The sequence below is a fragment of the Vidua chalybeata genome, chromosome 27 (assembly GCF_026979565.1).
Source record: "Vidua chalybeata isolate OUT-0048 chromosome 27, bVidCha1 merged haplotype, whole genome shotgun sequence".
Taxonomy (NCBI): Eukaryota; Metazoa; Chordata; class Aves; order Passeriformes; family Viduidae; genus Vidua; species Vidua chalybeata.
In genome coordinates this window covers 239,438-263,537 of record NC_071556.1, presented here as the reverse complement: position 1 = coordinate 263,537, position 24,100 = coordinate 239,438, and the positions used below count along the sequence as shown (strand labels likewise).

Sequence of the window (24,100 nt, the reverse complement as noted above, 5' to 3'; positions counted from 1 at the left end):
AAAGGCACAGACAAGGTTTAGGACCACACACAGACTCAGGCTGCCATGTGGACATCATGCAGCTGCCAGCACTAATGTCCAGCCCTGTAAGCTCCCAATGGACATGCACAAAATAAAAAAATCTTGCAAAGCGATTCAAAGTCTCAGGTCATGATCAGATATGCTAAAATCAGTTTTAAGTCATCTGGGATCAAATTAAAAATGCTGCAGCCCCAGATATCACTGGATTCCATGGCTGGAGCTCTACCCTCAGGGAATACAGGGATGACTTTTTCAGGACCATGTAGCTTATTGACTAGAGGTAAATTTATTTAAGCCAGGGAAGCATGACAGGACCCATCTCAGGTGAAAAGCAAGACTCTTAATGATATTTTTCTTCTGCCTTGGTAGCTGGAGAGTGAGAGGTTAAACACAGCTTCTTGCTGCTTAAAGTATCCCCTGGAATGCAGACGTGGTCTTAACTGATCTCCAGGACCTTTTAAAGCTGATGGAATGTGTCTGTTCAGTAACATCAGCCAGCTTTCAGCCCCCTCCCACACAGCCCACTGAATCCCATGAACTCGGGTGGTGTCTTGGTTTGAAAAGACAGGTGTCTGCTAAGGAAGGCAGGAGCCTCCTCTGAAATGGAAAATGTAAAACCCCTCCCTCCAAATTGTTATAATTTTGAAATTAAGGGGCTCTCCGGCAAAGATATGGGAGCAGGAATAACAGTTCTTTATTAGGGAAAGAAAATAAAAATAAAATAAACAATGCAGCAATACAAAACAACACTGACAGAGTCAGGATACGACCTGACACCCTGTGGGTCAGGGTGTTGGTAGCAGTCCAGTTAAATGGTGGCTGCAGTCCTCCTGGAGTGTCAGATGTGGTTCTGGTGAAGCAGTCATCCTGTAGAAGGATGTAGTCTTCCTCTGAAGATCCAGTGATGATGTAGATGGGCCTGGTCTTTCTCTGGGAATCCAGTGGGAAAGGCTGCCCTGACGTCCCAGATTATATAAACTCAGATTATATCCAGTTAGGAATGCTTGGCTCCTCACTCTGGGCGGGCGGAGCATCTCAAAATGGGATTATATCATTTTTATCAATCATGCAGTGACACTCAATAGCCCATTAACAGCAGATGTTTCCCCAGAGGGAGGATTGGTTTGTGGAAGAAATAAAGAAAACTGCCTAATTAACAGAAGATAACTACCCTACTTCTAACAAATGGGAATAGAATACACACATTACCTTGCAATTTAGGACAGGTGGGCTGGGAGTTCTCAAGAGATTTTTGACTTGATCTTGTCTCTGAATCCTGTCTCAAAGCTCAGAGACCTGAGCTTGGTGGAACTGACTTGGTGGAAAGTAAGACCAGGAAAGCTTTTGAAGTCCCTTGGCAGTGTCAACTCTAGTTGGACTTTGGATTTCCTAATACCATCTCTGCATGCTGAAGAAGTATTCCTATATTCCATTTCATTAGTCTGTCCTTGCTTCCATCCCATGTATAGTTTTTTTGTGTTAATTCACAAGTTCGATATTTACCAAATTTGTCTCCCAACACATTTACTTACTCTTCTGATTGCTGGGACAGACTGTTCTTGTGCTTGGAGGAAATCCTTAACAAACTGCCAGCTCTTTTGAGCTCCTTTGTCCTTCAGAGCTAACTCTCTAAACAGAATCTTCACTTGAATAACCCAAAATAACTTCGCTTGAATAACCCAAAGTCATTCTCTTGAAGGAGCTGCAGTCTGCCATTCATCTTTGTCATGCCTCTCAGAACCGTGAATGCCACAATTTCATGGCTGTTACAACCAACATGACCATGGATTATCATGTCCCCAGACATTCCTCTCTTGGTCATGAGTACTAGATACAGCTGGGTGTCCAGTTGAACTAGAGGGCTATCTAGCAAGTGTGGAAAGAATTTGTCCCTAACATGCTTTAGAAAACACCTGGATTTCCTGTGCCCACTGTCTTGCAAATTCAACTGATAATGCAGCTTACACTGCAAGCAATCATAAAACTCCAAAGAGTATTGCCTGATCTACGGAAGTATTCCATCATATGCTGAAGATGGACATTTACTTACTGATAGATATTTTGTATTTAAAAATAGGTATCCTGTGTAGTGTGGTCAAAATGCTGAAGGGAAGGGATACCATGCAGAAGGACCTGAACAGGGTGGAGAGGTGGGATTTATGAACTTCTACAAGGCCAAGTGCAACTCCTGCACGTGTGTCAGGGCAATCCCAAGAACAAACACAGGCTGAGGGGAGAAAGGATTGAGAAAAGGCCTGGGGAGAAGGACTTGTGGGTGCAGGTGGATAAGAAGCTCAACATGCCCCAGCCAAAGGCACTGGCACACAGAAACCCTCCTCCAGGCTCATTGCCCAACATGGGCAGCAGGAGAGGGGGGATTCTGCTGTCTGCCCCACTCAGGTGAGACCCCACCTGAAGAGCTGCTTCCAATCCTGGGGAATGACATCAGAAGGACATGGAGCTGCTGGAGCCAGTCCAGAGGAGACCACAGAGATGCTCTGAAGGCTGGAGCCCCTCTGCTCTGGAGCCAGGCTGGGAGAGCTGGAGGTGTTCACCTGGAGAGAAGGCTCTGGAGGGACATTATAGCCTGTTCCAGTACCTAAAGGGGCTCCAAGAGAGCTGGAGAGACTTTGGACAGGAGTCTAGAATGACAGGACAAGGGGGAATGGCTTCCCACTGCAAGGGGGAAGGGCTAGGTGGGATATTGCCAAGAAATTCCTGGCTGGTAGACTGGTGAAGCCCTGGCACAGGTTGCTCAGAGATGGGTTGACCCATCCCTGGGTGTTCAAGGCCAGGTAGGATGTGGCATGGAGCTACCTGGTCTAGAGAAAGGTGTCCCTGTCTATGGAAATGAGGGGAATGAGATGGGCTTTAAGGTTTCTTGGAACCCAAACCATTCTGTGATGAATCTGTTGGTTTGGGTTTTTTTTTTTTTTTTTTTTTTTTTTTTTGTTTTTTTTTTTTTTTTTTTTTTTTTTTTTTTTTTTTGTTTGGTTTTTTTTTTGTTGTTTATTTTTTTTTAATTAATACCATTCATTTATTCATAACAGGTTTTGCCAGTTTTGCTGTTATATTCCTGATGGACAATTCTCCTAGCAGGCAAACCAGATGGTTTCAATGGATGGTACTTACAAAAGGAATCAAGAGCCTGGCCCTTGGATTCTGCCTTAGGCTAGTGTGATAGCTTGTGAGGAATGTAGTCAAATGAAGGGCATCGTGCATGCTGTTGTTAAATGAACCTTGAAGCAATCACTACGGGTAAGACGAGAATCATTAATTGCTCAGTTTATACCCCCTGTGCCAGCTGCTGTTGAGCGCAGGATGTGGCACCAGGAGCAGCTCACGGTCTGCCCGCCTGGGCTCCGCAGCCACGGGAGGACGGCAAGGCCGCGCACGGGACGGAGACCCGCGGGCAATTGGCCCCGCTCCGACCGCCGCGGTACACACGGTGCGCGGGCCGCAGGGAGCGATCGGGCCAACGGGGGCCTCATAATGAGTCGGCCCACGGGGACGCTGCCCACACCGCCCGCCCAGAGCTGCGGAACCGATCGGGAACCGATCGGGCACCGCGCGGAGCCCACGAGTCCGCTGGCACGGCCCCGCCCTCTGCGCATGCGCGGCGCCGTCCCGGAGCGGCTGTAAATCGGGGCGTGCGCGCCCCGCGGGGCTCGCAGTGAGCGGTGTCGTCCGGCTGCGCGATGCATTGTGGGCGCGGCTGAGGAAGTAAAATGGCGGACCTGGCGAACGAAGGTAGGCGGGAGTTGCAGGCGTTGCTACTCTGGCCCACAGTGGCCCTGTGCTGCCGTGGGCCTAGACTGGCCCGGCCCGGCCCGGCCCGGCCCGGCGATCTGCGTTCACGGGCCGGCCCGGGAGCGCCACTTCCCCGCAGCCGGTCCCGTCCCAGTGGGGAGAGCGGCTGGACAAAGGGAGCGCCTTGGCCGGGTCACCGCACTGTCCGCGAGGCGCGGGCGGACGAAGCCGGGCTGGGGCCTGCGTCCTTAGGTGCTTGCCGCGGGTTGGTGGTTCTGGGCTCGCGATGCGGCTACTCCCGGGGCAGGTGGCCCGGGGCCAGTGCTCCCTGGACGCGGACAGCGGGCCCAGCGCTGGGCACGGGCCCCAGAGCGCGGTAGCGAGCACTGCGTCTTGGCTCCGGCTCTGAGCCACTTTGTGCCCCGCCATGTCCAGTTGCTTTTTGAAGTTATTGTCCACAGCTTTCGTAACGCTGTAAATCTTTCCTTTGCTTACACTCATGTTAATCCTTTAGTTAAAGGATTAATAGAAGGCCTGTGTAAAACAAGGCAGGGTATCATAGTAGGTGCACTGTAGTTTTTTGAGTTGAAAACGTCAGAGATGGGCTAGTAAAGTGGTTTAATTTTTTTCTGAAGAGCATTAGAAGAACCTGAGCTGCAATACTGCAGTATTTGGGTATTCTGCCCCAAGGTGTGTACAGTGGTGTTTTAAGTGGCAGTGGATATCTATATTTTGCCTTTGGGAATGACAAATGTCTCTCAGGGTTTTGGCAAAAGCCAGTTTGCTCTGTTGTCTCTCACCATTCCTCTCAGCTAATGGAAGAGGGAAAGAGGGAGGTGAATGAAAGTGTGTGTCAGGCTCCTTTCAGGACAGTTTCTTACTTTTGAACTCTGTGACAGTGGCAATTACCGTTCTGATATTAACGTTAAACAACAGGAAGCAAATAAACATTATAGGTGCAGCCTTTGAAGATGAAGCCTACAAACAGCTAACAATACAATTACGCTTAAGTTAACAAATCCTATGATGCGGTATGTCTTGGGCTGTTGGCTTCCAGGCTCGAGGTGAGTTGTCAGTGCCTGAGGAGGCATGATAAGTGCTCTCAAGAGTAGTAGTAGTCAAATCTGTAATGACTATTTGTGGGAAACTTAGCATCGGTACTTATTTTATATACTGCTATTATAATGACCTTATAATAAATTTTAATGGGTTGTTTTGTCCTCTTAGAATCAGAAGCTTGGCAATACCTATCTTAAGTCATGCAAGCCCCTCACTTTACCTCCCCTTTCTGCTGGGGAACATTAAGCTCAACAGTTTACCAATATTTATTGCATCTTTTGATGATGACTTGTCATGTGTTTCTACTTCTACTTCTGTTTTCCTGCAGGGTCTTGTAGACTGCCTGGGATGGCAAGGGGGAGTGTGATCTCATCCTTTTGTGCCTCCAGAGACTTACCTCACCTGTAAACCTCTTTAGTTTATACTCGCCTTTCTTTCCACAGTTGTCACCTTCATCTGTTGCTGTTCTGTTTCTTCTTGCAATAAGAGTGTGATACAATCTCTCCTCAGATGAAGCAAGATTGGCTTGCTTTGGAACTGTTGTCTCCTCATTCTAATATCATTGACTGTTGCTAGTTTTGTTCCTTTCAGTGCCATTTTTGAGGTGTATGTTCTTTGTATAACAGTGGAAATACATGCATTTCCCAAAATTTGCATCTTTCTGCTGAAACTCAGAGAATTCTATAGTCTTTCTACGGGGCTTATTTGCAGACTCTGTCATGGCAAGGATCTTCTCAGGTGACTGTTTTCTCCTCATTCTTAAACACATCAGTTAGTTTTATTTTTCCATTGTTTAGGTGAATGCTTTACTTCCTTGTGCCGAGGTATTTTCATCTAAATATGCGAAGTAACTATTTTGGTACTGAAAATTCTTTGACCTTCTGCTTCATGTTGATCTTCTATTGTTTATACCATTTGATAGCTCAATGTTCATGTTCACAAAAAAGTGTGATCTCAGCGAAGTTCTTAACGTTCCTGAATCTTGGTTGATCTGTACAACAGTGCTGTCTCAATCATACTTTGTTCTGAGGTGTGAAGCTAATTATTTTTTGACACAGTCGATACAAGTACCTAGAATGAGGCTTCAGTCATTCTTGCAGACTGTTTTTGTTGGTGTGTTTAAACAGTAGCTTTTATTGTCTGTTCATGCAGGTGAAACTCAAGATTTTTACCTGTTTGATTACTGCAACAAACCTTTTCCTGGCCTTGAAAAGTGCTTGAGATTTGTGTGGCTTGTGTCCTCTCATCTTACTAATATAAAGTTCTTCTAACCTGTAACTTTTACCATGACACCCATCTTTAAATTAATTGATTGGTGTTTCTGTTTCCAACAGTATATTAGTTATCTTTACCTTCTAGGTTCTGATGCTCTTAAACTATTGAATGTCTTAAATCACTGCTGAGCTGTCAGTACTGCCTCCAAGTAACCATTCTACCAATGTCTTTTGCAATTTTGAACTATTTTAATGGATGATCTTTTTGTGATGCATTTCTTCAAAGCTACAAACATTCCCTCTAATAATGACTTCCTTTTTTTTTTTCATTCTTATTGTTCCTCAAGTCTTTTTCATCCACTTGTCTTTGCTTTGTTTCTAATGAGTAGGTGAAACCGCTCCCTTACCTCTTTATATTGGAGTAATGACCAACTGTATCTTGACAAGAGAAGGTTGTTGGTTTAAGAGGGTCCTCTATTGCATAGAAAGGGGCTAAAAGATGACATAGTCATAGTGCCACTTTCCAAAGAAGTTTGTACTGTGAAGTTTCCTAGGAACAGATCCTGGTCTTGGCATTGCCTGTCATGGTGGCAGATGAGTTGATAAGTGTGGAGCTAATGAAGAGCAGGAGAGAGTAGTTTCTCCCTAGCTGTGTGAAGTTTGATCGACTCTGCTGCAAAGATTTAACATTGTGATAGAGGTTTTGGGGACTGTCGTTGTGAGGGTGATTATTGAAAACCAGGGGTTTAGACTGGTAAGCACAATTGCTATTGGTACTAATGTATAAAGTAGTTACTGAATGTTCGTAGAAACTTTCTTTGAAGTCTTTGGTACTTGACTGCCACATGTGTGAAGTGTCAGTTTTAAGACAATCCAGCTAGAATACCAAGGAGAACTCGCACCTTCCTGTCGGTCCTATATATTTATGGGAACTGGATTGCTTTTCTCATTAACTTGCGGCTAAAACACAAGTAGTAGTTTGCTTGTCTATGACTTACTGCTAAAGCTGTGTTTTTAAGACAACAAGATCCCCTTGTGTGGGGAAAGAATGACTTAATCTTTTCAATGGCTGAAAGGTTATACAAATTTTTCTCATGGCTAAAATTTGATGGATGTGTACACATTTTCCTTTCAGGAGGTGTCTGCGACTTACTTGGCTTTATGAAATTGCTGAGCATACAGCACAATCATAACAGGTTAACTGTATGTAACTGCCTTAAATTAATTAAAGGTTAGAGAGCAGTGGTGCAGGAAGGGACCTGGGGGTTCCGGTTGATGGCAAGTTGGATCTGAGTCAGCAGTGCCCTGGAGCCAGGAGGGCCAACCATGTTCTTAGGGGCATCAGGCCAACTGGGTGAGGGAGGGGATTTGTCTCTCTGCAGCTTCATCTTGAGTTTTAGGGGCAGTTTTGGTCACCACAGTATAAGAAAGACATTAAGCTAATAGAGAAGTGTCCAAAGAAGGGCCACAAGGATGGGGAAGGGTCTAGAGGGGAAGTTGTATGAGGAGCTGCTGAGGGCACACTTGGTTTCATCAGCCTGGAGAAGAGGAGACTAAGTCTTGCAGTCTTCAACCTCCTCATGAGAGGCAGGTACCAATCTGTACACTCTCATGACCAATGAGAGAGCTTGAGGAAACGTCATGGAGCTGAGTCAGGGGAGGTTTAGCTTGGATACCAGGAAAAGGTTTTCCACCCAGAGGGAGGTTGAGCACACAAGGCTTCTCAGGGCAGTGAGCTGAGAAGCACCAAGCCTGAGTTCAAGAAGTGTTTGGACAATGCTCTGTCATGTAGTGGCCTTTTTGGGGTGCCCTGTTGTCCTGGTTTAGGGCAAATTTGGGAGAAAACCTATGAAGGGGTTCCTCTAGAAAGCAGATTCAAGTGGCCCTCCCCCAACTGGTTCATGAAAATATTCCCTTGGAGAAACGTGGAAAAACACCTGTTTATTCAACAGGCAAAGCATTCACCAGCACAAAAATTGAACAATATTAAACAATAAAACCTCCTTCTGCTCTGAAGAGGTGATAAACTCAGGATGTCTCCTTCGTGGGTTGTAGCTCAGCTCACTCGGTCTCTTTATCAGTCCCTCCAGTGCTGGAAATGCCACAGCCCAGGCCCAGCCTGATGGGCCACAGGTGCGAGCTGCCAGTGCTCTTCTGGGTGTTCAGTCCAGAGCAGGTTTAAACAGTTCCAAGAAAAAGAAAAACAACAGTCCAGGGAACTTGTCTGCCTCAGTGAGCCAAAAACTAACTAAAAGCAAAGGAAGGCTCTGTCCCGCTGTCTGTGCTGCAGACAGCACCATCCAGGAGAAGGATGCGGGGGAGTAAGTGCAATTTCTGATAACAATCTCCGTGTTTCTTCTTTCCCCCTCTTTGCTCTTGGAACCGGTCTTAATGGTGCAGAACTTATTTCCAGGCTAAACAGACTAATGGGGATACAAGTATCATAAAGTCACCTCAGGACGCTTCACCCCTTATCCCTATATAGTCAACTTACTACCAAAACTACATGTACAACACACATGTACATACACAGTATACAGCTATATACAGACAATGGCAGTGACATTCATCAGACAGTGATATTTACACATAGTTCTTGCCCCACAATCAGATCTCCCTGAGGTACACGTCATGTTGTTCCATCTTTCTGCATTATCCACCATATGCAACCTGGTCCCTGAGCAAAGACAACCCCACGATGGGTTTGTCTGTACTCGAGGCAGAATTGATCCAAACGGTCTTCCCTAACAAACCTCTGATATGTGCCACTGGGACTTTGTCTACTGTATGCAGGGGCAGGGGTTCAGATTGGGCAAGGCCTGCTCGGTTAATGAAGCCTTGGGTGTTAAATAACCAGGTGGTCTTTGCTAGATGCTGCTCCCAGTTTTTGAAAGATTCCCCACCCAGTGCTTTCAAGGTGGTTTTTAGAAGTCCACTGTACTTCTCCACATTGCCTGCAGCTGGTGCATGGTAGGTGATATGGTACACCCACTCAGTGCCATGTTTCCTTGCCCAGTTTTTATAAGGCTATTCTTTAAATGAGTCCCATTGTCTGACTCAATCCTCTCAGGGGTACTGTGCCTCCAAAGGACCTGCTTTTCAAGGCCCAGGATGGTGTTACGGGCCGTAGCATGAGACACAGGGTAGGTTTCCAACCATCCCGTGGTGGCTTCCACCATTGTGAGCACGTAGCACTTGCCTTGGCATGTCTGGGGCAGTGTGATGTAGTCAATCTGCCAGGCCTCCTCATACCTGTACTTGGACCACCGCCCACCATACCATAGGGCTTCACCCACTTGGCCTGTGTGATGACAGCACACGTTTCACAGTCATGGATAACCTGAGAAATACTATCCATGGTTAAATCTACCCCTCGGTCTTGTGCCCACTTACAGGTGGCATCTCTGCCCTGATGACTTGAAGCATCATGAGCCCACTGAGCTAGGAACAACTCCCCCTTGTGTTGCCAATCTAAGTCTCTCTTTAACACCTCTATCTTTGCAGCCTGATCTACCTGTTGATTGTTTTGGTGCTCCTCATTAGATCTACTCTTGGGGATATGGGTATCTATATGACTGATTTTCACAGATAGTTTCTCTGCCTTGGTAGCAATGTCTTTCCACTCTTCAGCTGCCCAAAATGGTTTTTGCATACACTGCCAATTAGCCTTTTTCCACCTTTCCAGCCAACCCCACAGAGCATTGGTTACCATCCAGTGTAGAGGTAGAGCTTTGGCCACTTCTCTCTTTCAGCAACGTCCAGGGCCAGTTGAACAGCTTTGAGTTCAGCAAGTTGCCTTGATCCACCTTCTCCTTCAGTGGCCTCTGCAACCCGTCAGGTGGGGCTCCATACAGCTGCTTTCCACTTCCAATTCATCCCTACGATGCGACGGGAACCGTCAGTGAAAAGAGCATAGTGTGTTTCCTCTGCTGGCATTTGATTGTATGCTGGAGCTTCTTCAGTCCATGTCACTTTTTCTTGTTCTTCTTCGTCAGTGAAATCTCTTCATCAATGAGAAGTTTTCACCTTCAGGCCAATTTGTAATTATCTCCAAAATCCCAGGACAATTCAGTTTACCAATGCTGTGTGATGAGAGCAATTCACTTGCTCCATGTGGCATGGTGACTAGAGGGAACCTTTGCTATGAACATCCACCCCAGCACCGGTAGTCAGGGTGCCAGGAGCAGTTGTGCTTCTGTACCAGTCACCTCTGAGGCGGCTTGGACTCCTTCATAGGCTGCTAAAATTTCTTTTTTCCATTGGAATGTAGTTGGCTTCAGGCCCTCTGTAGCTTCGACTCCAGAATCCCAGTGGTCGGCCTCGAGTCTCACCAGGTGCCTTCTGCCAAAGGCTCCAGGACAAACCATGGCTCCCGGCTGCAGAGTAGAGCACATTCTTCACATCTGGTCCTGTCCTGACTGGGCCAAGGGCTACCGCATGAGCCATTTCCTGTTTGATCTGGGCAAAGCCTTGTTGTTGCTCAGAGCCCCAGTGGAAACTGTTCTTGTGGTTGACCAGGTAGAGAGGGTCACAATCTGGCTGTACTCAGGAATATGCGTTCTCCAAAAGCTTATGGCACCTAAGAAAGCTTGTGTTTCCTTCTTGCTGGTTGGTGGAGACATCATGGTGATCTTGTTGATGACCTCAGTGGGAATCTGATACTGTCCATCTTGCCATTTTACCCCCCGGAACTGGATCTCTCGAGCAGGTCCCTTGACTTTACTCTTTTTGATGGTGAAACCAACTTTCAGGAGAATCTGGGTGATTTTCTCTCCTTTCTCAAATGCTTCTGCTGCCATGTTCCCCCATTCAATTATGTCATTGATGTACTGCAGCTGTTCTGGAGCCTCACTGTCTTTCCTAGGGTTCAGTCACCCCAGGGCACCTGTGCAGGGCCAGGAGTTGGACTTAATGTTCCTAATGGGTCCCTTCCAGCTCAGCATATTTTATGATTTTATGAAATACACAGAAGGTGAGCAAACTGAAGTAGTTCCTTTCAGACTAATCAGTATCATTTCTTTACCAGACTTGTAGGATGCTGGCATTGCTTCTGTGCTGTTTTGGTGGTGGGGGCGAGGGGTTGGGGGTTGCCCTGATTGTTTATTCTACTTATCTCATGGTAGCTTTTGGACAGAGGAAGGTCAGAGAGAAAATGTGTCATTCACCACTGACTGTCTGCAGACTCTAGAAACAAGATTTTTTTTTTTTCCCTATGGTGACTTCAGATGGATTAGTGGGTGCAAAGTTAGGCTGAGTGACATGTCCAAATAATTCACACCCTGACACCATAAAGAGCTATTTAATTGACAAGACAGCACTATGTAAGTGACTTAATACTTTTTTGAATTCTTTATCTTTAAATTCTTTTAGATATGTTATCTACTTTACCAAATAGTTGCCCTGCCTCATGGCTTTTCCCTCTGATATGAAAATAAGCAAATTTTTTCTTTTCTAACTTGTAACATTTGCAGAAGTATCTCTTTTTACCATGTCAGTTCTATTCATCATGACATTGCTTGTGAAGATTGGCCATAAATTATCCAGTTGTGTTTCTTGTTGTTTCTGACATGAGGTATGGCTGGATTTTGTTTGTGGAGGTCTTTCTGCAGATAAGCTCTTAGTGGCAGCTTGCTCTTTGCTTTGAGTCTATTGTTAGCTATTGAAAGAGAATCCTGTGTTGTTATCAACACCTTTTGGATGTTGTAGTGCTGCAAATCATCTGTATCTCTTCATATGTTACATTTAGCATGATTATTCTGCTCTTCATAATGTAAATGGTGAGAAAATCCCCAAGAACATTTTTTTGTGGCCTGCAGTGTTCCAATAAGCATAATTAAACCTAACTTTGAACTTTTACTTTCTTGACTCTTAGGTGTTTCACAAGTGACAAATTACCACTCCGAGTATTTTAAGTCAGTTAACAGCCTAACTGCTGTTCTTTTTAACATTCATTCGTTGTTCACAGGTACACTTTTTCTCTCAAGTGATGTATTACAAAGAGTTACAGTTGGAGTAGCTATTCCCACTTTGTTTGCTTCTGGTGTTGAAGAGTCCTTTTTGAAATTGAAGCAAGGACTTGCTTGCCAAGACGTTGCACTGTAGGTTTGCTTTTTTCCCTGCCTCGTGTAGTTTTCCATGTAATCAGGCACTATTCCATTTCTAAATGTAATTTGGAGTAAATTTAAAAAGAAAAAGTGTTTGAAACATTGTTATTCTTAGCTTTAAAAATAAATTCTCATCTTAATAATGATCTGGTGATGTCTTGAAAGTTGTTTTCATGCCATGGTTCCTTCTAAAATTTAAAGATTAACCTGAATCACCAAGATATTTGGTGGTCTGGGTTGCATATCCTGTGAGGAGACTGGGTGTGTTCAGCCTAGAGGAAAGAAGTCTTCAGAGAGGCACATCTGGAGCTTATCAGGGTCTCTGAGGAGCTTATTAGAGAGACAGACCCAGGCCCATCAGAGTGGTGTATGTTGAAAGGACAAAGGCAAAAGGTGAGAGATGGAATGAGATGCTCAGATTGGAAATAGAGGAAAGGTCGGGTTTTTGTGGTGGTGGTAGGTTTTTTTCACCATAAGTACAGTCTAGCAGCAGAGAAGAGATTACCCTGGGAGGCTGCTCAGCCTCTGTCCTTGGATGTTAAGACCAGACTGGATAACCTGATTAACCTGGCCTGACATCATAATGGACCTTACTTGAAGCAGGAGATTGGACTAGAGACCTCCATCCTGATTTATGCTGTATCCTTATGGCAGAGGCCCACTGGGCTCAGCAGTGAAGAAGGTGACTGCTTTTTTGGCCCTTGTCATTGCTGTGCCATGAGATATATTCTGTGAGCCTGAGAACTCTACAGAGATACACACTCCTGCAGGTGTTTCTTTCTATTTTCATGAGAATCCATAGTTTGGGTTGGAAGAGACCTTTGAAGACATCACCCATCCCCCATTGTTCAGGGACACCTCCACTACACCAGGTTGCTCCAAACCTCATCCAATCTGGCTTTGAATGTTGCCAGGGATGCCATCCACAGGTCCATGAAGCAACCTGTGCCACGGCCTCAACACCATTGCAGGGAAGAATTTCTTCCTAATATCTCATCTGAATTTACCCTCTGTCACTTTGAAGTCATTCCTCCTTGTCCAAAGTCCTCTCCTGTGGAGCCCCTTTAGGTACTGGAACAGGCTCTGAGGTCTCTGTGTAGCCTTCTCCAGGCTAAACACCCCCAGGTCTCCCAGCCTGTCCCCAGAGCAGGGGGCTCCAGCCCTCGGAGCATCTCTGTGACCTCCTCTGGGCTTGCTTCAGGAGCTCCACATGCTCCTGATACTGTTCCCCAGGATTGGAAGCAGCTCTTCAGGTGGGGTCTCACCTGAGTGGGGCAGACAGCAGAATCCCCCCCTGCACATGCTGGGCAATGAGCCCAGCACAGAGGGGGGGTTTCTGTGTGCCAGTGCCTGTTGGCATGCTGAGCTTCTTATCCACCTGCACCCACAAGTCCTTCTCCCCAGGCCTTTTCTCAATCCTTTCTCCCCTCAGCCTGTGTTTGTTCTTGGGATTGCCCTGACACACGTGCAGGAGTTGCACTTGGCCTTGTAGAAGTTCATAAAGTTTGCGTAGTACCACCTCTCCAGCCTGTCTGATGGCATTCCTTCCCTCTGGCATATCAGCTGCACCACACAGCTCGGTGTCATTGGCAGACTTCTTGTGGGTGCCTTCAATCCTACTGTTCATGTCACCAAAATAGATACTAAGCCGTGCTGGTCCCAAACTTGGTCTCCACTTGGACATTGAGCTGTTGACTGCAACTCTGAGTGTAGCTGCCAGCAAATTCCTTATCCATGGAGTGGTCCATCTATCCAGTTTAGAGACAAATGATCTCCTCTGGGACAGTGTCAAATGCTTTGCACAAGTCTAGGTAGACTATCAGTTGTTCTTCCCTTGTCCACCAACAGTGTAAGACAATCATAGAACCAAATTTGTCAGGCATGGTTTGCTCTAATTGAAGCTATGTTGGCTCTCACCAATCACTGCCTTATTTTCCATGTGCCTTAGCAGAGCTTCCATGGTCAAGGTTCATGGAGTGCCAGGTGCAGAAGTGAGGCTCACCAGCCTGTAGTGCCCCAAGTCTGCCTTTTCTCTTTTTGTAAATGGGGGTTAGTTTCCCCTTTTCCAGTCACTGGGAACTTCCTCAGGTGGCCATGACTTCTCAATGAATGGAGAGTGGCTTAGGACTCATGCATGCATTTCATCAGTTCCCATGGACTTGTGCACCTTAACCTTCCTTAGATGGTCTCAAGCCTGTTTTCCTATAGCAGGTGGTCCTTCATTCTGCCAGTCCCTGCTGCTTTCCCCATTTATAACTTGGTTTGGAGCACTTCTTGGTGAAGATGGAGTCAGAAACATCATTGAGTACCTCAGCTCTCCATATCCATGGAAACCAGATCTCCTGTTGCCTGCTGGAGAGGGCCCATGCCTTTCTCTTATGACCAATGTACCTACAGAGCTTTCTTGTTGCCCTTGACCCCCTTGGATTTTTTTCAATTAGTCATTTCATGCTGCAGTAAAGGTCTGACACCTTGTGGCTGCTAGAGGTGCATCATGTGAGTGAATGTTTTGTCTAGCTGTGGAAAATATGGTTGACGTGGGAGAGTTTGCTACAGCTACTAGTGGTCATGCATCTAGGTTAAAACTATCACAGTAAATAGTATATATGACTTGAAGATGATATCTCTGCATGAGCTATGGAGGTAGTATTTTCTATTTCTGCATTTTGATTTCCACAGCTCGTGAAAGAAGCTCAGCAGTTTTAATAGTACATGTTTTTCTCATAGTACATAGGGCATTTATTTATTGATAGTTAATGACTTGATGGTAAAATATGTTAAAGAAATTTAGCCTGTGAAATCCCACTCTTGAGGTTTTTGTAGTTATTCATGCAGGTTGAAATAGCTGCAAAGTGAATAAACTGCAGGAAGGAGTTCTGTGGATTCAGTTGGTTTTCAGTTGTGGATTCAATTTGATTTGACAGCCTAAAACCATTCAGGTTTGTATGGTGCCAGATCTTGAGATTGGAGAGGTACTATCTCTGATGCTAATTACTGAAGTTTTGCTTTCCTTCTTACATGCTTGGACTTCATCTGAATACCTTTATCAAGACTGACTTGGTTAGAAAAAATTGACATTTCTCCAGATCTTTGTTTTGCCATGTTTCTGTCTGCTTCTCTGAAGAAAAAAACCAAATCTAATCCTCAGTTTTTAAGAACTGTGTGCTCTGACTGCTCATCTCTTGATGAAGGAGATCTCATGTTTTCTTTCATGCATTCTACCTGAAGTTTGAAGGTAGAGTGTTTTTCCTTCATATATCATGCTTTATTTTCTTTTTAAGTTGCTGACAGTTTAGTGGACCTGGCAGATCCATTTTATCATAGGTCATCCTTCAGACATCTTGGTGTAACAAAAACTTGAGAACATGACCGTCTGGCCCAGATGTTAGCTAGTACAAATAACAGTGGAATTCTTGTTTTGAGCCAGCACTTGACTGGAAAAACCAAAGAACTACCTAACATCTGCATTTCTGATCTGCAAAAATAAAACCTGGTATGGGGGTTCTTCAGTTGATGGAAACATGGTATGTGTAAGTGCTTTTGTACAAAAAACAATAAATGCTAGAGAGCTCTGCATAAATGCATTTGAAAACATAACTAGAAATAGGAACTAAAATCTGGAGCTGGACATTTGAATGGGAAATTTGACACTAGAGTTTTTTAGTGCAGAAATGGATGATTGAGGGCAGTTTTACTTTGCTTTTGATGCCTTCAATGAAAATGTTTACCCAAAATTTAAGTAAGGCTTAGAAAAATAGCATTATTTAATGAAGGTGGTCAGATTAGGCAATCTAGTGATCCCTTCTTGCCTTGGGCTAGAGTTAGGGACTGTGATATTGTTGCAGACTTCAGAAAGGACACAAATGAACAAGTGTCCCCTGTGTCTGTTCCTGAGTAAGCACTGGTACAGTGGTTAGCTGCGAGTGCCTGTTGTCTCATCATTGTTCCTGACCCTGTCAGTTGGTCTCACAGTCAGAAAGAGCAGTAGTGAGATTCTTGGACCTTGAATACTGGATGACTGTGTTCCTTTAGTGGAAAAAGACTATCAGATGTTGCAGCAGTGTTCCCTTTTTCAGGTTGACTGACAGGCCTGGCTATAAGTTTGCTTTATTAGATCCTTTTGCCATTGTCATTTGTCATAGCTGGACACAATCTCAAATAGTTGGAGGTTTTTCACTCTCTTTTGTTCTTTATTGTTTCATCTATTTCTTTTTTACTGTAAGATTTCTGCTGTTTCTGACATCTGTCTTTTTTCCTGAGTGCTTAGTTTTCAATCACTGGACTCCATTTCATGTTTTGTGTTACTGTGCATCAATTTCTCTGGCTACTCATTCCATCTTTTGCCAGCTGTCCCATGCTTTTCTCTGCACTCTGCATTGTTGTTGGATCTGTTTTTCTTTGGTTTCTTCTCTCTCATTACTTCAATCCTTTGTTATGCACTAGAGAGACAATTAGATTTTGTTCAGTTCTCTTTGGTATTTGTGGAATTTGGTGCAGGAGTCTCTTGTAAGGTGTGCATGATAATCAAGTCCCACATCCTGGTAGATCTCCCTATTGATTGCTTTGGCAGAGGGCATGCTGCTGTAGCAGTAGCGCTAATGAGCACTGAAGTATTGGTGTCTGCTAAGGAAGGCAGGAGCCTCCCCTGAAATGGAAAAGGTAAACCCTCTCCCTCCAAATTGTTATAATTTTGAAATTAAGGGGCTCTCAGGCAAAGATATGGGAGCAGGAATAACAGTTCTTTATTAGGAAAGAAAATTAAAAAAAATAAAATAAACAATGCAGCAATACAAAACAACACTGACAGAGTCAGGATACAACCTGACACCCTGTTGGTAGCAGTCTGGTTAAATGGTGGCTGCAGTCTTCCTGGAGTGACAGATGTGGTTCTGTTGAAGCAGTCATCCTGTAGAAGGATGTAGTCACCCTCTGAAGATCCAATGGTGGTGTACATGGGCCTGATCTTTCTCTGGGAATCCAGTGGGAAAGGCTGACTGTGGTCTTCCAAAACTCTGATTATATCCCGGTAGGAATGCTTGGCTCCTCCTCCTGGGTGGAGCATCTCACAATGGGATGGTGTAATTTTATCAGTCATGCAGTGACACTCAATGACCTATTAACAGCAGATGTCTCCCTGGAGGGAGGATTAGTTGAAAGAAAACTGCCCAATTAACAGAAGATAACTACCGTACTTCTAACAGATAGGAATAGAATACACAACCCCATTTCCAACCTAAGTGTACCACATGGTATTAAGAAATAACTGTCACTTTGAAGTCAAGGTTTAAAAGCTTGGCCATTGCCTCAGTGAAGCCTCCCACAGGCAGGTTATACTGAGGCCCAGGGAATAAAAATGGATCCCTGTCTTGTTTTAACACACTCTGGGTTTTGGGACAGGTATTACATTTAAGGGTCTGTATTGTTTTCACTGTTTTCACTTCTGAAATGGATTGTCTGCATTGCTCTTATTAATAAATGCTTTTAGGATTCAGCAGTATTTGATGGAGAGATGAACTTAAAAAATAAAGGGAAGAAAGAGCAGGCAAAATGATGCCATAAGTAGCTTCATTTCTTGATTATTTTTACCTTTTGTAGAACACGTTATGCCAGTCTTTCTAGATCAGTCTTGCAGTGTTTTTTAGTTTTGCTGCGTTATCCCTTTAAGTTAGATCCACAGAAAAATAGAAAGAGGCTCTTCTACCCTCATAATTAAATGCACAGTTCTGGTAATAATTTTCATAATTTTGTGTACATCAACTAAATTTTCACTTTTTCAGTCAAACTGATCTAATATAGCAGTTCCCAAATGGACAGTTTCATTCCTTTTTCCTTATATGGTGATCCAAGTACTTTACTGATCCTGTAAGATTTTGTGATACTGTTCTTTTTTTTTGGTGCAAGGTAGTTCTCCTTGATAGCTTTATATTTCCTTTTTCTTTTATGCTAGCCTTTCAAGCTCTGAAAGTTTTAAAATTTTTAATTTTCTTAGATGTCTAGACTTGTTTATAAGACTGGATAATTGCAAACCTGGAACTTTTTTGGCTAATTTCTTTGTAAATCTAGCTCTCCCTAAATCCCGTTTTCCAGACTGAAAGACATACTGAAATATTGTACTCGTCTTTAGCCCTACAAACATACAGGAGGGCTGCTGACTGCATAGTGTGTGTGCAGCTTCTCTTCAAATGTAACTCACAGACAAGATACATCAGTTTGTTGAACTGCCAGGAATTCTCACCTCTGTTTTACCACACATACTCCCCCTGTGTATGTATATTTTTATTATTCCAGATTCTGAAGTAGTTGTGAAATCTCAAAGGACAGTGGAAATATACACTCATTCTATACATTAATTCTACTCTTGTAGACTAGATGCTGATGTGCTTATTTAGAAAATAACATCCTGCTAATATTTGATTCAGAGCTTTAAGATGAAAGCATATGTGCTCCTAAATTATGCAGAAAAGTCTTGTTCCTTTGTAATGTGTAATATATCGGGTTTGAATTTTAGACCTGCAGATATTAATTTAGGACCTTACTAAATTTTTCAATGATAATGAAATACAAGTGTAATCAAATGTCAGTGTTAGGGGACCTTTAAGAAAGGAGTATGTGGGAGCGTAAAACAAACTCCCCTTTCATTAACGCGTGTCAAGGGGGAAGGAAAAGCGTCTATTCAGCTAGTGAACTGCTGCAGCAAAGGGTCTTTTCCTTCTGATGTACTAAAGTATGGTACAAGTACTAGCTTGCAAGTGATCTGGAGGAGAAGCACAAATAGCTTTTAGACATTAGTTGTGTTGTTTGCCTTAAAACGCTCCTTTTTACTTTTGAAGATCAAGTCCTTATAAACATCTATTACCAGGAACTGGTAGAAACAATATGTGTAACTGAGATTTAACCAGCTTAGGGATTCATTGTTGCTAAAAGCATCACAGAACATAACATTTTCATAATAGTCAATATGAATGTGGTTGGAAAAAAACTCCAATGATTTCTCTTTTTACAGAAAAACCTGCCATTGCCCCACCTGTCTTTGTATTTCAGAAGGATAAAGCACAGAAGGTAAGGAGATATTGATACTTTTTGTTTTGTTTTGTTCTTAGCCCTGACTCCTTCCTTCCATGGTGATCAGTCCTTTGTATTGTTGTGAAGCTGAAGGTGGCTAATAGAGCATTAACATCATTAATGGGCATAGGGCAAGCAGATACTGAAGGGCTAAAAGTGGGAAGATGTATGGTGGTTTCAAAATACAGGTAGCTCTTCAGACAGAAGATGGACCAATGTGGAAGAAAAAGTATGGTGAAGGTGTGTCTTGAGCATGTGGCAGAGGAGTGCTGACACACTCAGCATGACAAAGATACAAAAGTAATTTTTCTGATAATAGGGTTAAGATAAAGCCAAGAAAACTGGTCCAGATTATTGCTTTTCATCTCAGTGTACTTAAATGTCTCTCATATCTTTGGTTTGTATGCTGTGAAGTGTCTAGTTATCTTGGGAAATTGTAATTCTCTTCCCTCACCTCAATATGGTATTTAATTCTGTCTGGTTAAGAGTAAAAACTAGTAAGATTTATGTGGGATAAAAATCAAGGTTACTCTTGTTTCTGTTGAAGATGGTGGGAACCAAGAGAAGTATATGATACACTTTCTGTTGGATCACTGGATTGTTTTGTCGTCTGTGGAGTCAGAAATGTTTGAATTGAAATACTGAGTAATTTTTCAGTTGATAGCTTTTCTTTAGTTTAGAACAAGTACCAGACTCAAGCTTTCTCACAGGTTCATTAGACATATTCCTCAGCAGGAGCTTGAAATAGTTTTTCAGCTTGGAAAGGATTTAAGTCTGCTGTCCTCCTAATATTAGCTAAACAAATTAAATCTGCTAGAGAGTAAGTTCTTTCAAGACATCCTTTTAATTAGATTTTTTTCAATGACTGTTTCATATATTGTGGAATGGAGTGGTAGTGTTTGCACTATCAATTTTGATCATGTTTCCATTTAGGAAACAGCTCCCAGTCAGTCACCCACTGTTGCTTAGACTGTTCTGAAGTCCCTTCATGGTGAGTGTTCTCTGCAGGTGTCTTTTACCTGGTGGTGATTGTAGCAGTGTGCAATCTAGGCAGAGTGACATGGTCTTATGTTCTTTTTGGCTGGCCTGGTCCTTACATGGCAAGATAGCAGTTCTTGTACTCTCAAATTCCTTCATGATGCACCTTTGCTTCTGCACCCCTCTAGCGGCCTGCATGCTGCATGCCTTCAGCATTAAGCTGTGCAAACTCCTGCATTGGGCTGTGAGACAGATCTGTTCCATTCTGATAGATCTCAATAAAATATTTGTAAAAATACATTAATTAAAGGGATAACGTATTTTGGGGCTGGCAGAGACGATCTAGGGAGGGACATCTGTGATTTGATCTGCCCAGCTGCCTCTGAGGATGCTGAGATGGTGCTGAGCAGATAACTGTATTCAGGACCGCCTCTGCCTCGCCATAGACAGAAAGTCTGGCTTTGGTGGGTAGAGTCTGTGGGTTCCTGAGCATCTTGAAGGCACAGGAGTTAGAGATAAGTTATACATTTATTTAAATGCCGGGTGGTGGTGATGCTGTCATGGAGGCTAGCCACTGTTGCTTTGGGCATGGAATAAGTCTGGCTTGGGTGAGGAATAGGGCCTGTTCCTTGAAACAGATCAGAGAGTCTAGTGGTAGCATCTGTCAGTTAGCTGCCAATTTTCAAAGTAGTGACAGACATAAATGCTTATGCTAAACTGTGTTGTGTGGAGAGGTAGGATTTTTAAACAGGAAGGGGGAGTGGTTAATAATTTTAGTAGCTTTTATTGTGGTGTATTTGACACTGCGGAGAAAGACTTGTAGAAGCATCTCTGCTGTGCTTCTTGCAGATTGATTGAATTAAGAGCTTGTTGCTTGTGCCAGTAGTTGTTTTTTGTAGTATAGATACAGTAGTCATATAGTCAGAATATGATGCTGTGAGCTTAAAGTAACAGCTGTATATACTATATATATATGTATATACTATATATATATATATGTATATACTATGCTGTATATATCAGAATCTGGCATTCAGGCCAGCTTTAATCAACTTAATTAAGGAAAAGTGCATCAGGTTACATACTGGTTGAGATCTTTCACTGTATTTTCAGAAAGTCTTAATAGCCTTAATAGGTGTTCCCAAGAAGGGTAAACTCCGTTACTCTTTCTGTAAAAGGTTCTTGGTTAGGTGTGTTGCCTACCGCAAAAGACTGTCCTCTTAAAGTTAACAGGGAAATCTTATAAACAGAGGAGTTTTTCCTTGAGCAATGTTTTGAAGAAAATGCAAAAGTAACTTCAAAATAGTTGTCAAACAACACACTACTTAAATATGTAACTTCTCAGTGTAAATTACAATTTTAATTTAGCAAAATGTCTGTCTAGTCAGGTCACTTTTTTCTGTAAGCAAAAGTGTTAGTGGAGGCTTTCTAGTGCTGACTCAGCAATCTGACAATAAGCTGAGGGGAAGAAAAAGCACTGCATTGTGTATTCAGTTAACTGTCTGTGATGGTTGTTTATATATTGTCTAGTATTTTTCCACATGAACCTGGACTTCCTGAGCAGAATTATTTCATTTCAGCATCTACAGATCCTCTCAGTATTACAGCTGGGTTGATCTAATTCAGTGGTCTTACTGATTTTTCTGGAACTAACAGTAGTGTCTACTATTAAGTTAAACAATGTTCTTTTTCTAGGTATCCTGGCTTAAGTTTGTGCTTGGAAGGTGTCTGACATTTGGGTCATACCAACACCATGGAACACTTGAGGCTTGGAGCAGAGTGGCTGGAGTGGTGGAGTAGGACCTGGTGGTCCTGGTCAACAGTGGCTGAACATGAGCCCAGGTGTGCCCAGGTTGCCAAGAAGGCCAATGGCATCTGGCCTGTACAAGCCACAGCATGGCCAGCAGGACCGGGGCAGTGACTGTCCCCTGTGCTGGGCATCGCTGAGGCATTTCAAATCCTGGGTTCAGTTTTAGGCCCCTCATGACAAGAAAGTCACTGAAGGGCTGGAGACTATCCAGAGAAGGGAACAGAGCTGGGGAAGGGTCTGGAGCTGAAAAGGAGCAGCTGAGGGAGCTGGCGGAGCTCAACCTGGAGAAAAGGAAGCTCCCAGGAGACCTTCTCACTCACTACAACTCCCTGACAGGAGGGTGGAGCCAGGTGGAGGTTGGGCTCTGCTAGCAGGGAACAAGGGACAGGATGAGAGGAAATGACCTCAAGTTGTGCTGGGGTGTTTTAAGTTGGATATTGGGAATTTCTTCATTGAAAGGGCTGTTCAGCCCTGTCACAGCTGCCCAGGACAGTGGTGGAGTCCCCATCCCTACAGGTATTTAAAAGCTGTGTGGATGTGGGATGTGGGCTAGTGGTAGACTTGGTAGTGCTGAGGGAATGGCATGATTCTGATCTTGGAGAAGTTTTCAAACCTGAACAATTCTATGGTTTTATGATCTTTTTCTCCACCAGAAATTGTAAAATATTCAGCATGTTCTAGGACAAAATTCATACTAGTCTGGAAACTAATTTTTTGACTGCATCTTCCAACTAAAGATGTATACACTTGAATAAAACATCAGACCTTGCAATTTGACATGTTTATTTAGAGGGGACAAAAAATCGCTAGTGTTCATAATGCTGCCCCTTAATGTTACTTTACATAGGGAAGTTTGAATTTTCTTTTGCAGTTAAAAATGCTTGAGTGTGTCCAGAGAAGGGCAACGAAGCTGGTGAGGGGCTTAGAACACAAACCCTGTGAGGAACAACTGAGGGAGCTGGGGTTGTTTAGCCTGGAGAAAAGGAGACTCAGAGGTGACCTTCCCTGAAAGGTGGTTGTAGTCAGGTGGGGTCGGTCTCTTTCACCAGGCAGCAACTGACAGAACCAGAGGACACAGTCTCAAGCTGCACCAAGGGAAATTTAGGTTGGATATTAGGAAAATGTTTTTTATAGAAAGGGTGATAAAGCTGTGGAATGGTCTGCCCGGGGAGGTGGTGGAGTTGCCATCCCTGGATTTGTTTAAAAAAAGACTGGATGTGGCACTCGATGCCATGTTTTAGTTGAAGTGCTAGGGCATGGGTTGGACTCGATGATCTTGAAGGTCTCTTCCAACCTAGTCATTCTGTGAAAAGACAGGAGTCTGTCCTTGTTTTCAGTTTAGATGTCAATTAATGGTGGATGTCAAGTTTGTAGTTACTAAATGTGAGTGAGTCTGTATTTTCATTATTTTCTTGTCTCCTTAACTGTTTGAGAACTGTTTTTACAATGTGTAAAATATAACCTTGCAAATATCTGAATAGTAGCACTGTTATTTGTGTTTCTGACAAGCAGAGTTCCTAGGGCTGACACCAGTTGGAAAATTGCATCAGCTTAAGGCTCAAACTGTTGAGATCTGAAAGTAATATGAAGTCTATATGTTAGGTATAGAGTATTTCTGTTACTCCAAATAACTTCTTTATGAGCTAAGCTGTGCTTTTCATAGCACTTTCTGAATTAAGTATTTAAATTGATGGATACAACTTATATCTGTGTTTAATATTAGACACTTTGGTGTTTCTGCTCTGAAACTGCTTTTAGCTTCTGCCATAAAACCATTTCATGACAAGTTTCTGGCCATAGGTTACTTTAAGTAATTTTCTGAAGTTATCTTTCAACATGCATATCTGAGGTGAAAGTATTTTGTCGTTTTTGGATTGACACATTTTTAAGCAAGTGTATTAGCTCAGACAAATTTAATCAGTAGTAGTGTAAAGAAACACTCTGTCCAAAAATGTTTTTAAAGGAGTGTCATTTGTTCTGCTAGTATGAACTGTTGGTATACTGATTGTTACTGATTGTCATCACATAGGATCATTATGACCTCCCTAGTAACAACAAGTATTGGAAAAGATAAATTCTCCACACGGATTTAAAATTTTTTT

General features: G+C 43.3%; 1 protein-coding gene across 4 annotated transcripts in view; it reads left to right on the top strand.

Annotated features, from left to right (window-relative positions):
* Window positions 1-3,681: 3,681 nt before the first annotated feature.
* The window catches only part of RANBP3 (RAN binding protein 3), a 63,866-nt gene continuing 43,447 nt past the window's right edge, over window positions 3,682-24,100 (top strand). For all 4 annotated transcript variants that reach the window (XM_053965620.1, XM_053965618.1, XM_053965619.1 and 1 more), the window contains exons 1-2: window positions 3,682-3,771; window positions 19,152-19,207. In XM_053965620.1, the coding sequence (XP_053821595.1) occupies window positions 3,750-3,771; window positions 19,152-19,207 (78 nt within the window). In that variant the 5' untranslated portion in view covers window positions 3,682-3,749. The remainder of the gene's footprint in view (window positions 3,772-19,151; window positions 19,208-24,100) is intronic.